Genomic DNA, 16,435 nt, shown 5'->3' with positions numbered 1-16,435 from the left:
TGAAGTTACTGTGAAAATCCCTGAGTCACAACATTCCGGCGCCTGTTCGGGTACACAGAGGGAGAATTCAGAAAGTCCAATTCACCTAACAAGCACGTCTTTCGGGATGTGTGGGAGGAAACCGGAGCACCCGGAGGAAAAGCAGACATGGGAGAACGTGTAGACGCCGCACAGACAGTGAACCAAGCCAGGAATCGAACCTGGGACACTGGTGCTGTGACGCCATAGTGCTAACCGCTGTGCTACCGCGCTGCCCACGGTTCCTTACAAGCTGGTGCTAATTTGTCTACATTTAGCAGAGATTGCCAAAGGCCTATCACATCAGGCTCTGCCAAGGGGTGAGGGATGATAGAATTTCACAAGAGGTGATTTGGCCAATCTGCTTCGCCACCTTCACCTGGGGAGTGAGGGGCCGAATGGCCTCTTGCAGCTGCTATTTGTGGAAAACTGTCCCAACCTACGGGGGGGGGGGGGGGGGGGGGGGAGGGAGGAGGTTGTGTCTTAAGTGGGGAACGACCGCACTGAGAAAACAGTGGTCATGGGTCAGTCTCCGTTCCACTTGACGGCAGGCCTCAACTCAACATCTCATCCAAAATATGGCACCTTTGACCCTGCAGCACTCCCTCAGCTACTGCTTTGGGGATATCGGCTCATGTCTCTGGAGTGGACTGTGAAACCATGACCGTGTGACTCAGGGATGAGACATAACCGGGCTGTTGTGGAAAAGTACAACACCAAGGAATTGTATTTTTAACTTGCGTACATGACAGGCGAGCGTCCATTTCCGAGAAATAGCATGTTCATACAAAGGCGAAAGGACAGAGAACAGGAAACTTGCACAAAGTGATAAGATATTCCAGCAATACCACAGAACTAGGCAACCAACAGAACAGCAGCCAAAAAAAAGAAGCTGTCACCCATCAGTCACATGAATTTTTGGTTTCAACCATGTAAGGGATCATAATGTTTGTTTTCCTTAATTTAGTTCGCGAAACCAATCAAGTGATGTGAAATTATTGATCAGCTTGATTGGGTTTTGAGTCTGTCAGTATTAAGGCAGGAGGAAACAATGTGAAAACTGGTGGGAAGATTGAAAAGCGTAAAATGGAAGAGGGAGGCTTCGAAATGCGGCAAATGCGAAGTCTGGCTCACAGCTTTCTTCATTTCTCAACCGAAACGATGAAAGGAATTCCTCTCGAATTACTTTAAATGGGTATAAATTTGCAAATTCCCTCGAGAAATGATTTGCTACACTGTAAGCCAATGGTCTGTGAGGAACTCGAGATTAGGCACAAGATGTCTTGTTTACCACAGGGGAGTGGGAATGCAGAAACTGGACACGTTTCAATGATTTACTCTGTAAATATCCAGCGAGGAACAGCGCGGGAGTTTACAGGCACATTGCAATTTGATGCAGGATAAGTTAATTCCAGAGCTAGGGGATCGGGGAAGTTAACAGAGAGGGAGCAGAGAATAACTTGAGTATTTCAGATGATAAAATGGTAAATGTTCTGGGGTTTGATTTATTCTCTTTCGGATGAGGGGATAAGGAGATTCACTTTGAGTAGAGCCCATGAGATGGATCATGTTGATTCCTTATGAAGAATAAAGGGATTAAGGGTTATGGTGTTCGGGCCGGAAAGTGGAGCTGAGTCCACAATGGATGGACTCATTGAATGGTGGCGCAGGCTCGAGGGGCCAGATGGCCTACTCCTGCTCCTAGTTCTTATGTTCTGAATGGAGTGTTTCTTCATTCAGTCACAGGATTGCTGGCTCGGCCATCCCAAATTGCATGAACATGGCCGTGAGCTGAGCTTTTTTTTTCTGAAAATTTTTGAATTCAATTTTTGATATTTTTACATTTTAAACACACAATATAACACAGGAAAAAAACAACACAAACCTCCAAACCACTCTTTCCCCACAATAACCTCAACCAAACACGCCCCCCCCCCCCCCAACAGCTGATGGTAACCATATGGCACAAATGAAATGTAGGGCAAACATCTTTTGTGGAACCCCTTACTCGCCGCCCCCCCCCCCCACCCCCCTCAAAGCAAATTTCACAGTTTCCTCTCACAAAAACTCCATTAGATCCCTCGGCCTCATTGAGGCACAGAGTGGAGCGACTGACCTCCTCCCCAACAGGACCCGCCTGCGAGCAATCAGCGAGGCAAAGGCGAAAACATCTGCCCCCATCCCCCCCCCCCCCCCCCCCCCGCCCGTCTGCAACTCCGGCAAGTTCGACACCCCGAGTATGGCCCCCAGGGGACTGGGCTCCAAATCAGCTATATGATGCTGAAGAACGACTTCCAAAATTTCTCCAGTTTAGGGCAGGGCCAGAACATATGCCCACGATTTGTCAGGCCCCTCCCACACTGCTCACAAATATCCTCCACCCCCTCAAACAACCGGTTCTCCCTCGACTTTCTTAGGTGCGCTCTGTGTACTACCTGTAGCTGAATCAACCCCAGCCTCGCACACGAGGTTGAGGAATTCACCCTCCGCGGCACTTCACATCACAACCCCTCCTCCAGCGCCATCACCAGCTCCTCCTCCCACTTGGCCTTAAACACCTCCAGAGATGCTATACCTTCCTCCAAAATCCTCCCATAGATCGCCGAGATGACTCCCCCCCGTTCCAGCCCCCTCACCGACAGCAGCCCCTCCAACAACGAGGAGGGCGGTGCCAATGGGAAAGTCAGAAAAAAACGTTTTCACAAAATCCCGCACCGGCATCTACCTGAAACCCTCCTCCCGCAGGATCCCAAACATCTCCCCAAATCCTCCAAACCCGCAAACCACCCTTCTAGAAATCGCTCCTTCATTTCCATCACCCCTCGCTCCTCCCATCCCCGAAACCTAGCATCCACCCTCACTGGCTCAAACCCATGGATCCCTCAGATTGGCATCAAGTTCGACCCAGCCCCTAACTTAAAGTGCTGACGAAATTGCCTCCGTATTTTCAACATGACCTGCACCGGACTCCGAATATTTCCCTGGGGCAAACAGAAGCGGCGTCGTTGCCAGCGTCTGCAACACCGACCCTTTACAACAGCCTGCCTCCAACCTCACCCACAAAGCCTCCACACCCCTGCTCCAGCTCTGCACCTTCTCTACGTTTGCCGCCCAATAATAATACTTCAGTATTGGAAGGGCCAGGCCTTCCAATGTCACCCTCTCTGAAGTACCATCTTCCTAATCCTTGCCACCTAACCTGCCCACACAAACGACAAAGTGAACCGTTCCACCCCCATAAAAAATGTTTTTGGCAAAAAAAAGGGTAGGCACTGAAATAAAAACCAAAACCGCAGCAAAATATTAATCTTTACCGCCCGCACCTCTCCTGTCAATAGTGGAAGGCTGTCCCATCTCAATAAATCTGCTGCTGTGCTTTCTTGGTCATAGTATTGATATGGGTGGACCAGGGCAGATTGTTGGTGATGTGCACATCTAGGAATTTGAAACTGCTAACCATCTCCACCTCGGCCCCGTTGATGCTGACAGGGGTGTGTACAGTACTTTGCTTCCTGATGTCAATGACCAGCTCTTGAGTTTTGATGACATTGAGAGAGAGATTGTTGTCGTTACACCACTCCACTAGGTTCTCTATCTCCCTTCTGTATTCTGACTCGCCGTTGTTCGAGATCAGACCCACTACGGCCATGTCGTCAGAAAACGTGTAGATGGAGTTGGCGCCAAATTTTGCCACACAGTCGTGTGTGTACAGGGAGTAAAGTAGGGGGCTAAGTACGCAGCCTTGCGGGGCCCCAGCATTGAGGACTATCGTGGAGGAAGTGTTGTTGTTTATTCTTACTGATTGTGGTCTCATGGTTGTCCAGTGATGAGTTGCTAGATCTGTTTAAAATCTATCCCATTTAGCACGGTGGTCATACCACACAACATGATGGAGGGTATCCTCAATATGAAGATGGGACTTTGCCTGCACACAAGGATTGTGTGATGGCCGTTCCTATTGATGCTGTCATGGACAGATGCATCTGCAACAGGCAGGTTGGTGAGGATGAGGTCTAGTATGCTTTTCCCTCTTGTTGGTTCCCTCACCACCTGCTGCAGTCCCAGTCTAGCAGCTATGTTTTATCAGACTCGGCCAGCTCGGTCAATAATGGTGCTATTGGGCCACTCTTGGTGATAGACATTGAGGTCCGTTACCCAGGGTACTTTCTGTGTCCTTGCCACCCTCAGTGCTTCTTCTAATTGGTGTCCAACATGGAGGAGTACCAATTCATCATGTTGAGGGTGTTGGGGCATGGTAGTTTGAAGTTAAGCAACAGGATGTTTCCTTGCCCATGTTTGGCCAGGTGCCCTGAGACTTTGAGAATTCCCAGAGCTATTCCCTCTCACCTGACTGTATATCACCTCAACGCCACCTCTGTTGAATCTGTCCTGTCAGTGGTTCAGGGAATACCAGGGATGGTGATGGTGGTATTAGGGAAATTGTTTGTGAGGTACGATTCCGTGTGTTTGACTACATCAGGCTGTTGCTTGACTAGTCTGTTGACAGCTCTCCCAATTTTTGACACAAGCCCCTGGGTGTTTGTAAGGAGGACTTTGCAGGGTCAACAGGGCTGGGTTTGCCTAGTTCGATGACAGGTGGTTTATCTCATTTTAGTTTATAGGCTTGAGTGACTTCTTCGGCCGCCCGAGAGTCAACCACACTGCTGTGGGTCTGGAGTCACATGTCGGCTAGACCAGGTAAGGATGGCAGATTTACTGCCTGTAGTAAACCACTGTTAGTGTATTATATGTATTGTGGTCAACTGTTACTGCACTACATGTATTGTGGTAAACCACTGCCTGATGGCTCCACCTCACCTCGGGCTCAGTATCAAGGTGGCTGACCTCCGGCCCTGCCCCAGTTCGGGATCATAGAATTTCATAGAATTTACAGTGCACAAGGAGGCCATTCGGCCCATCGAGTCTACACCGGCTCTTGGAAAGAGCACCCTATCCAAGGTCAATACCTGCACCCTATCCCCATAACCCAGTAACCCCCACCCAACACTAAGGGCAATTTTGGACACTAAGGGCAATTTAGCATGGCCAATCCACCTAACCTGCACATCTTTGGACTGTGGGAGGAAACCGGAGCACCCGGAGGAAACCCACGCACACACGGGGAGGATGTGTAGACTCCGCACAGACAGTGACCCAAACAGGAATTGAACCTGGGACCCTGGGGTTGTGAAGCAATTGGTCTATCTACAATGCTACCGTGCTGCCCCTTATCCACAATGCTACCACGCTGCCCTCATCAGTGGCCAGGAGGCTTTCTGTTTAGCTTATTAAAGCCACAGTTTTGTTCACTACTCGTCTTGTGTTAATTGATGGCACATCACTGCTCTGCAGGGTATTAGTGAAGCAGATGGACTTTAATGAAAATCCATGATGATTTCATGGCCACCATTACTGAGAATTGCTTCTAATTCTGATTGCTTCTAAGGGGCTGGTTTAGCACAGGGCTAAATCGTTGGCTTTGAAAGCAAGCCAGCAGCACGGTTCAATTCCCGTACCAGCCTCCCCGAACAGGCGCCGGAATGTGGCGACTAGGGGTTTTACACAGTTACTTCATTTGAAGCGTACTCGTGACAATAAGCTATTTGCATTTCATTTCATTATTCCAGATTGTTTTATTCCACCAGCTGCTCTAATGGGATTGAATCCCGTGTTCCCAGAGCATTAGCCTGCGATTCTGGATTTCTGCTCCAGTGACATTACTGCTTTTCTACCGTCACACCATGGTTTGTTCAATCAAATTATCTCTTCTCACTTTGGGCTTTCTGCGGCATTTGGATTCGATCTGCAGAAACTCCACTCCCAGATAATCTCGGTTTGGTTTACAGAATTAAATGTTAGAAAATAATGTTGAGTACCAATGTCTGTGTGCTGTGAACAGCCCAGACTGATAAATATTTCCCAATATGGTGCTCTATTACATTGTGAATTTCTTTCTCATTTCCCCCTAGTGGCCAATCGTCTGCACGCTCTGACTCAATAAAACAGGCATCAAAGAAAATAAATTTTACTTCTTGGAATTTCTGTTTATGTTTCAGTTCTTTCCAATCATTCTTTTTTTTAAAATAATTTTTATTGAAATTTTTACAAAATACAAAATATAAACATCTTAGCTCTATTAACACACAACCGCGGTAACACCCCATGAACAATACCCCCCCCCCCCCCCCCCCCCCCCCCCAGCTTCAAGAGCAACTTCAAACAGAACAAAAAAAAAGAAAAAAGAACAACAACAAAGAAAAAGAACAAAGAGAAAAACCAAAAAAGAGAGAGATAGCACCCTCCACAAACCCATGTGCACAGTTCTCCCTCCCCCCTATCCTTACCCCCCCCCCCCCCCCCCCCCGGGGGTTGCTGCTGCTGTCGGCCTCTTTTCCCCAATCCCGATTCTTAAGTTTTCTGGGCAGGGTTAGATACATAAAAATGCCAATATGTCTTCAGACTCCTGACAGTAAAGAAGCAGGCCTTTTGGCCCATCGGGTTTGTACTGGCCCTCAGAAAGAGCACTCTACCTAGGCCCACTCCTCCCTCCCCACGCCCGCAACCCTGTGTATTTATCATGGCCAATCCGCCTAACCTGCACATCTTTGGACCGTGGGAGGAAACTGGAGCACCCGGAGGAAACTGGTGCAGCCAGGGCGGGAATGTGCAAACCGCACACAGTCACCCAATTCCGGAATCGAACCCTGGTGTTGTGAAGCAGCAGTGCTAACCACTGTGCCACCCTTCCTGATTCTGCCCTATGGCAATTCAATTGGTTACAGATTTTACCATTGTCAGGGGGACTCAGCTGCCAAAAGACAGAATCGTTGCGGTTGGAGATCAAGTTCGCTCTGCTGGGGTCGGTAGAAGCGGTCACTCGGGGGTGGAAACCATTCATCGATTTCTTCAAGGAGGATTGAGGGGTCAGTGAGGGGGGTGAGTTTTGGGTGGGGGGGGGGAATAAGGGGATTAAAAAGTGGAAGGCAGGAGGGTTGGGGTTGTTTGTTGGGTTGATGTGATGGTCTTCTGATGCTCTTTTGTTGTTCTTTTGATTTTTATATTTTGTTGTAAAGCCTTGAATAAAAATATTAAAATAAAAGAAATCCAAATGGTTTCGGGACTTGTATCAGATGCTGTGTTAATGAGGAATATTTAGCGTACAGCGACTCTCCCTTGGCATTCTAACACCGCTGGTCAAAGATGCACCCTAGGTGATAAGAGAAACGTAACAGAATGGGGACAAAGGACAGATCAAAATCCTCCTCCAATTTTTCGATTGTAGACACTTGCAGAAAGAATGTTCATAATTTGAACCCTGCCTTTAGTGCCCATCTCGATGCAAATCCTCACAGGAAGACAGAATATAAGAGATAACCCGTATCGAGTTGACCAGTGGTGTTTACACAGCTTGAGATCATTCATCAGCACCATGACTTTCCAATTTCCTCCCCCCTCCTCCAGCTGAGAGCATTGTGCATTATCGACTGAGAAACTGTGTGCACGGGGGACTTGGAGGAAAAGCTGAGTGAAATGTATTATAATCTGCTTCTCCTGCTTACTCTCACTACCTTCAGGAGCAGAGTAGCAGTTTGTTATAGCCTGGAGTATGATGGTAAGAATTTTCCATTTCCATTCCCGTCACTATACGACAAACGACCTCAGCAAATGCAGCAGCTGAATTTGGGGGATGTTAGTTGCTGTTGTGTTTTGTGCGGCGGGAGAGGAATGTCTGGTCTGAATCAGGCCTTTCATCGGAGTAAATAATTTCAACGCAACCACTGTTAATAGTGGATAGGGAGGACATTTCAGTGTTTTCGACAGGAGGAGAGAAACAGTTGACAGCTGAGGAGAGGATGAGTGATGGATGGGGGGGGGGAGGTTAGAGAAAGAGGCTTTTTATTAGAAACGTCTGGAATCTGGTAAAGAGGGACCTCAGACCGAGGGGCTAGGGAGTGGAGGGTGAAGGGGTGGCTCCAGAGGGGTCTGCTTCACTTGGTGGCTCCAACACGGTATCACGTTTCCAACATTGACAACTGGGGAATAGAGAGTGGGGGTGAGAGGGGGAGAGAGTGGGGGTATGAGTGGGTGTGGTTCAAATTGATTTGTTTATTGTCGCGTGGACTGAGGTACAGTGAAAAGTATTGTTCTGCGGGCAGCTCAAACAGAACTTTCCGCACAGGGAAAGAAAATACATAATAGGGGAAACATAAAATACACAGGGCTGGATTCCCTCAAAATGGGACTGTGTCCCCACGCCGGCGTAGAAATGTTAGAATTTTACTCCTGAGATTCCTGGAATAAAGATCAGCTAACTCAATGCCGCGCAGGGTGCTAACAGGGACCCGGAGTAATTCACGCAGCTTTAGCTCCGGATACGGATCCCCGCGCTTCTGGTTTGGAGTCAGCGCATGCGCAAGGCGGCGGACTCCAGCGACTGCACCGAGCTCCATGGCAGACAAGGACCGCGGAGCAACACACAAAAATTAGCCCCCCCAATCGGCCGCACGGCCAAGCATCCAACCGCCCAGATCTAACCCCCGGTCGCCTATAAGGCCGCCCCGGTGTCCGATCCCCACCCCCACCCCCACCGGGTGGTCGCGGACTGAATCCGCAGCCACCACACCAGCACCCCGACCGGCGAGAGGTGGTTGTTTCTACGCCGTCGGGAACTGGGCCGGTCGGGAGCGGAGGAACGTTGGGCAGGCCTCTGTCAATGGGCCCCCAGACGCACGGAGTACTCCGCGATCACGCTGATTCCTGAGTCCTGGAGAATTGCCGGACCAGGGCTGGGCACAATTTCGCCGTGGAACTGGATTCTCCACCCCCACCGCCGAATGCGATTCTGGCACGGAGCTGCGGAGAAGCCAGCCCACAATGCCCATAAAATACACGTGTAAATACATGGTAGCACAGTGGTTAGCACTGTTGCTGCACGGCACCAGGGTCCCGGGTTCGATTCTCGGCTTCGGTCACAGTCTGTGCGGAGTTTGCACTTTCTCCCCGTGTCTGTGTGGGTTTCCTCCGGGTGCTCCGGTTTCCTCCCACAAGTCCCGAAAGACGTGCTGTTAGGTGAATTGGATATTTTGAATTCCCCCTCTGTGCATCCGAACAGGCGCCGGAATGTGGCGACTAAGGGATTTTCACAGTAACTTCATTACAGTGTTAATGTAAGCCTACTTGTGACAATAATAAAGATTAAATTAAATTAAAAATACATAGACACAGACATCGGGTGAAACATACAGGAGTGTAGTACGACGCAGTGGAGAAGATATGTGAATAGATCAGGTCAGTCCACAAAAGGACCGTTTAGGAGTCTGGTAACAGTGGGGAAGAAGCTGTTTTTTGAATCTGTTAGTGCGTGTTCTCAGACTTTTGTATCTCCTGCCCGATGGAAGAAGGTGGGAGTGAGGGTGTAGAACTGTAGTGTGTGACTGTGATGCAGTTTGAGGGGAATGACAGTATCTTCAAGTCAATCTTTTTGGAATTGGGTTTGATGGAGTTGATGATAAGGCAGCACCTTGTCCCAGGGAGTAACCCCAGGAGGCAATGTGTGAAGGCTGGAAACAGTCTGCCCAGGGAGAGGTTTTGAGAATATTACACAATGAAGTGAGGGAGAACAGGGGAAAGAAATAGAATAAGAACGAGCAATTGTTTAAGTAGGATTCTAGGATGGTGATAAATCAACCATGGTTGACCAGGGGAGTGAAGGATAGTATTAAACTGAACGAAAAAATATAATGTGGCAACCCAACAGGTTTTGGAAAATATTCTGTGGGGTTTATCGCGTGTGGTGGTTTATTTGGTCAGGGGGCACGACAGAGAATGAACACCTGAGCAATCTGGATGAGGCGCTCGGCCACTTAGCAGAGACGGGGTCCACCTCAAGAGAGAGAAGTGTGTTTTTCACGCCAAAGAGGTCTTCTACCTGGGGTATCGTGTAGACCCAAAGGAGAAAACGTTACCTGCCATCAAACAAGTCCCCACACCGGAAACCACAACCAAATTGCGATAGTTTCTGGGACCACTAAACTACTACGGCAAATTTATCCCGGGCCTCGCAGCCCCCCTGCACGCCCTGCTTAAAAAAAATCAGGAATGGCGCGGAGAGCGCTGGAGGAAGAGGTGTTTGTTAAACTGAAACGTCAGATTACTTCATCTGGTCTGCTGACACACTACAATCCCACCAAATCACTCCTAGTCACGTGCAATTCCTCACCATATGGCATCAGTGCCGTTCTGTCACATCGGATGGACAATGATAGGGAGTGGCCGGTTGCACTCACCTCCAGAACACTGGCTGCAGCTGAACGCAATTAAGCGCAAATCGAGAATGAAGGTCCGGCCGTGGTCTTTGCTCCTGGCAAACCCTACCTCCAAATACAGACCCCTCACCTTGACCAGCCCCACTTCCCTCCACCTCCTGTATATACTATCCATCCCGCCCCTCCCCCCCCCACCGGCTGAAACCCATGATTCTCGCACAGCGGCGTTAACACCGGCATCCCTTCCACCCTAAAATGCCTCCTCAACTGATTCCAAATCTTCACCCTGGACTGCACCACGGGGCTCCTTGAATACCTACTCGGAGCCATTGGCAATGCTGCCGCCACCGTAGCCCTCAAACTAGACCCCTTACAAGATTCCTCCTCCATCCAAACCCACTCTACCCCTTCTCCTTCCCACCATCGCTGCACCAAATGGGGACACGGTGAGGCCGGTAGACGCGTCCTAATTATAAAAGCCCGATCCAAGTGGGAGGCGAACAGAGACGCCCCGACTGGGATCTGTGAAAACCTATAAATAGTTACTTGTACGATAAATAACCAGTTTTTTTCAGCCTCTCGTGTGGACTCCTCTGTAGTGAATCTTTGGAATTCCCTGTCCCAGGGGGATATGGAAGCTCCGTCATTGAGTTTGTTCAAAACTTAGATCAGTAACTTTCTACGTATTGATTCTACGTATTGATATATCAGAGGATATGGAGGGGTGCTGGAGTGGATCAGCCATGATCTCATTGAGTGACAGAGCAGGGTCAAAGGGCTGAATGGCCTTCTCCTGCTGCAATTTGGGGCTGGTTTAGCACAGGGCTAAATAACTGGCTTTGAAAGCAGACCAAGGCAAGCCAGCAGCGCGGGTTCAATTCCCGTACCAGCCTCCCCGAACAGGCGCCGGAATGTGGCGACTAGGGGCTTTTCACAGTGACTTCATTTGAAGCCTCCTTGTGGCAATAAGCGATATTCATTTCATTTCATTTTCATTTTCAATTTATGATGTGCCTAATACACAAGATACCAACACTTCTACAAGTCAGGATTGCCTGTGTGATAAATAGCACATTGTTTAGCACGGTTGCTTCACAGCGGCAGGGTCCCAGGTTCAATTCCCAGTTTGAGTCACTGTGTGTATGCAATGTACTTTTTGATTAACAATAGCTGTTCAATCTTTATAACATCTGTTTGCTGAGCAATCCTGTAGAAAAGCTTCAAATAAACCAACCCTACATTCAATTTTCCAGTCCTGTGCGAGATTGGTAAATTCCTATTAGGGAAAAATGAGAATGATGCTGATGTAGAAAATCAGGTGACAGTGCATGTACTACAGTGGGTGATTTATCATAGAATTTATAGATATCATAGAATTTACAGAGCAGAAGGAGGCCATTCGGCCCATCAGGTCTGCACCGGCTCTTGGAAAGAGCACCCTACCCAAGGTCAACACCTCCACCTGATCCCCATAACCCAGTAACCCCACCTAACACTAAGGGCAATTTTGGACACTAAGGGCAATTTATCATGGCCAATCCACCTAACCTGCACATCTTTGGACTGTGGGAGGAAACCGGAGCACCCGGAGGAAACCCACGCACACACAGGGAGGACGTGCAGACTCCACACAGAGTGACCCAAGCCGGAATCGAACCTGGGACCCTGGAGGAGCTGTGAAGCAATTGTGCTATCCACAAGGCTACCGTGCTGCCGTTTAGCCCCTGACTGGAACATCTAGACCACTGCCCTGTTTCATTCCTTTCAGAGAGGAAATCTTTATCGCAAACGTTTAGGTGTGATCTGAACCCAGGAGCTCAAAGTGGAAGGATTGGAGTATACGGACCACACCATCAAATGAAGACTTTCATCAATACCACACTTCTCACAAGCACCCCAATTTTCAAAGTGCTTTAGAGGCAAAGAGGTCCTTCTTAAAATGTAGTCGTTGTTGCGGTTATCTGTTTCATATAACGTGGATTGAGGGATAAATATTATTTTGGACACTGGGCCGAACTCTCTTGCTCTTCATAATAATGACCATGGGATCTTTTACACCTCACTAAGAGGGCAGATGGACCATCAGTTTGGACGTGACCAAGAACAGCACCCCCTTCAGTACAGCCCTGGCACATCAGCTTAGAACTTTGTGTTCAAGCCCTGGAGTGTTATTTGATGCTGTCACCTTGAGATGCTACTCAGTGAGCCACATCAGATGCTCATAATGCTGTGTGAAATCCCTTTGGTTCAGACTGGGGCGGGTGACACCTTTCCTTTCAAAGGTGATATTAGGGTTAAACATTCCTGGTTCTGGGACATGCTGGTTAAATCAGGTTGTTGGATAGAATCAGTTCTGTATTTTAACCCGGAAAGGCTGAGATTATTGTCAATGGGGAAAGCAAACCTATTGCTGCTCCAGAACCCCAGATATGTGTTAAAATCCAGAACAGGCTCGGGACTGAAAAGGAATATTTTCATAGAGTATATCATTGCAAAATTCTGGATCTTGGCAAGTGAGGCCTGGGGCAGGAAATCACACTTACACAATTCTTCTGAATGTTGGGATATTGTAAAAATCAAACTTCATACGTTTCCTGCAGATAATGTCCAAAGCAAATAGACCTGTGTGTTTAACATCTCAAAACATGTAATGAACAAAAGAAAATTTGTGTTTCTGTCCTGACTCTCATATTTCTTTTCAACGTGAAGGATGTTGGTACTGCGATCAATTGAAGATATGTCTGCATTATGCGCCAGGATTTCAGAATCAAACGCTCCCTGGAGGGGTGCAGCGGGGAGGGGGGGGGGGGGGGGGGGGTTAGATACAGAGTAAAGCTCCCTCTACACTGTCCCCATCAAACACTCCCAGGACAGGTACAGCACGGGGTTCGATACAGAGTAAAGCTCCCTCTACACTGTCCCCATCAAACACTCCCAGGACAGGTACAGCACGGGGTTAGATACAGAGTAAAGCTCCCTCTACACTGTCCCCATCAAACACTCCCAGGACAGGTACAGCATGGGGTTAGGTACAGAGTAAAGCTCCCTCTACACTGTCCCCATCAAACACTCCCAGGACAGGTACAGCACAGGGTTAGATACAGAGTAAAGCTCCCTCTACACTGTCCCCATCAAACACTCCCAGGACAGGTACAGCACGGGGTTAGATACAGAGTAAAGCTCCCTCTACACTGTCCACATCAAACACTCACAGGACAGGTACAGCACAGAGTTAGATACAGAGTAAAGCTCCCTCTACACTGTCCCCATCAAACACTCCCAGGACAGGTACAGCATGGGGTTAGGTACAGAGTAAAGCTCCCTCTACACTGTCCCCATCAAACACTCCCAGGACAGGTACAGCACAGGGTTAGATACAGAGTAAAGCTCCCTCTACACTGTCTCCATCAAACACTCCCAGGACAGGTACAGCACGGGGTTAGATACAGAGTAAAGCTCCCTCTACACTGTCCACATCAAACACTCACAGGACAGGTACAGCACAGGGTTAGATACAGAGTAAAGCTCCCTCTACACTGTCCCCATCAAACACTCCCAGGACAGGTACAGCATGGGTTAGGTACAGAGTAAAGCTCCCTCTACACTGTCCCCATCACACATGCCCAGGGCTGGTACAGCAGGTGGTTAGATACAGAGTAAAGCTTCCTTCACACTGTACCCATCAAACACTCCCAGGACAGGTACAGCACAGGATTAGATAGAGTAAAACTCCCTCAACCCAGTCCCCATCAAACACTCCCAGGACAGGTACAGCTCAGGATTAGATACAGAGTAAAGCTTCCTCTACCCTGTCCACATCAAACACACCCAGGACAGGTACAGCACGGGGTTAGAGACAGAGTAAAGCTCCCTCTGCACTGTCCCCATCAAACACTCCCAGGACAGGGGCAGCACTGGGTTAGATACAGAGTAAAGCTCCCTTTACCCTGTCCCCATCAAACACTCCCAGGACAGGTACAGCACGGGGTTAGATACAGAGTAACGCTCCCTCAACACTGACCCATCAAACACTCCCAGGGCAGGTACAGCACGGGGTTAGATACAGAGTAAAACTCCTTCTGCACTGTCCCCATCAAACACTCCCAAGGCAGATACTTTGAAACATTCTGGGATTTGGACCAGAAAATAGGACAAATGATTATCTTTTTGGGAAATCTGTGAAAGATACAATGGGCTGAATGGGCTGATTTTGAGATGTAAAACATTTTGAATCTGTCTTTTAAAATTCGAATACAGTCACAAATTCAATAATATGTTCATCTCTTTATTCTTTCTATTTTCTGGTTTAGATTACAGTGATAATTCCAGTGATGATTCACCGAACAACCCAGCTATGGGTCAAGCCCCAGACATAAGGAGCTTTGCTGGTGTGACTCTGTACTTGAATGGCTCGAATGAGACAATCATGACTGTGGGTGAGAGAGCCAAAGGCTTCTTGACTGGCCCCATCAGCACAGCTATCATCCCAGCTTTTTTTATCCTAGTCTTTGTCATTGGGCTGCCAGCCAATGGGCTGGCGCTGTGGATCATGGCAACCAAAATCAGGAAGTTGCCTTCCACCATCTTCCTGATCAACCTGGCCACCGCCGACCTTCTGCTGATCCTGGTGCTGCCGTTCAAGATCTCCTACCACCTCCTGGGCAACGACTGGCTCTTTGGCGAGGGTCTCTGTCGGGTGATGACTGCCTTCTTCTACGGGAACATGTACTGCTCCATCCTGCTGCTCACCTTCATCAGCATCGACAGATACTTTGCTCTGGTCCATCCATTCCTCTCCAAGCGCTTCAGGGACAATAGATTTGCTGTCTGCGGTTGTTCTGTGATTTGGGTCTTTGCAGTGCTCCTCGTGTTTCCATTCCTTTTTGAGGATCAGCTATACACAGTCCAGGACTTGAACATCACCACTTGTCACGACGTGTTACAACCAGGAGAGCTGGCTGCGTATTTCTTCTATTACTTTACGTGTCTGGTTATTGTGGGATTTCTGATTCCATGTTGTATTACCGTCTTCTGCTATGGGTCTGTAATCCAGGCATTGATTCTTACTGAAAAGAGGTACATTCGAGCTGCTATTGTAACGGCTTTAATCCTGCTGGTGTATGTCGTGTGTTTCACTCCGAGCAATATCACCTTACTAATTCACTACTCTGAGTATCGTCTCACTAAGGACAGCGATCTCTATATTTATTACATGGTCTGCCTGGTTCTCAGCAGTTCCAGCAGTTGCATCGACCCCTTCATTTACTACTACCTTTCGGATGAATTTCGATTCAAAGTAAGGCAGGTGATTTTCTGTCAGAAAGGAAAAGGCAGAGAACTCTCCGGGAAAACATCCCAAGAACTTCTTCGCACGACCATGACCCACACCCACTGAGCGGGGGTGTCAATGAGGGGGGCCCGTCCGATTTAGTGCCGGACCTGCAGAAATCTCCCAAAGATGACCTGCTGATTGTGGACATGTGTAAATTGAGAAATTGTTTTCACTCCATTCCAGTTCAATAAGCGCAAGACTGAGTGAAGCCCAACATCTGGCTGTTGAAATGAAGTTGGGAAATTCAACTTTCCACAATATCATCAGATTGGAATTATGAAAATAAAAACGTGTTTCTGTTAAGTTTTCTGGAAGCTTACCCAGCTAGAGTTAGGCCGTAAAGGACGGAAGGACAACAAGCCTCCTGGCACAACAAAAGGTTAGGTGGGGTTACTGGATTACGTGGAAAGGTTGAAGTGTGGACTTAAATGGGGTGCTCTTTCCAAGAGCCGGTGCATACTCGATGGGCCGAATGGCCTCCTTCTGTACTGTAAATTCTATGATTCTATAAGCGTTGGTGTTTACCCATGTCCCACCACCTTCACAAATCCCTCCTTCAATCACTCATTTCAATTATCTATCTCACAGCCTCAACAACCCTCTGGCATGTCTTTCTGTTCTCCTTAGAACTCCTACAGTGCAGAAGGAGGCCATCGAACCTGCCACGACCCTTCGAAAGAGCATTCTAACTAGGCCCACTCCCCCGCCCTATTCCCGTCACCCAACCTAACCTGCACATCACCGGACACTGAGGGGCAATTCCGAGTGGCCAATCCCACCTGACCTGCGCATCTTTGGATTGTGGGCAGAAACCGGAGCA

The 16,435-nt window shown here is 48.5% G+C and overlaps 1 protein-coding gene across 1 annotated transcript; it reads left to right on the top strand.

Moving 5' to 3' along the window:
• The first annotated feature begins 7,474 nt into the window (after window positions 1-7,474).
• Window positions 7,475-15,918, top strand: LOC119953699 (proteinase-activated receptor 3-like). Its single transcript, XM_038778246.1, has 2 exons — window positions 7,475-7,630; window positions 14,594-15,918. The coding sequence occupies exons 1-2, from the start codon at window positions 7,549-7,551 to the stop codon at window positions 15,676-15,678; spliced, it is 1,167 nt and encodes a 388-aa protein (XP_038634174.1). The 5' UTR covers window positions 7,475-7,548; the 3' UTR covers window positions 15,679-15,918.
• The last annotated feature ends 517 nt before the right edge of the window (window positions 15,919-16,435 follow it).

This window comes from Scyliorhinus canicula, chromosome 18 (assembly GCF_902713615.1).
Source record: "Scyliorhinus canicula chromosome 18, sScyCan1.1, whole genome shotgun sequence".
Lineage (NCBI taxonomy): Eukaryota > Metazoa > Chordata > Chondrichthyes > Carcharhiniformes > Scyliorhinidae > Scyliorhinus > Scyliorhinus canicula.
Note: the sequence above shows the minus strand (reverse complement) of the source record. Positions and strands in the feature narration are given on the sequence as shown.

Coding starts and splice junctions, on each gene's coding strand:
- LOC119953699 (XM_038778246.1), top strand. CDS start 7,549: ATGTATTATAATCTGCTTCTCCTGCTTACTCTCACTACCTTCAGGAGC. Junction 7,631..14,593: donor TTATAGCCTGGAGTATGATG/GTAAGAATTTTC, acceptor TTTCTGGTTTAG/ATTACAGTGATAATTCCAGT.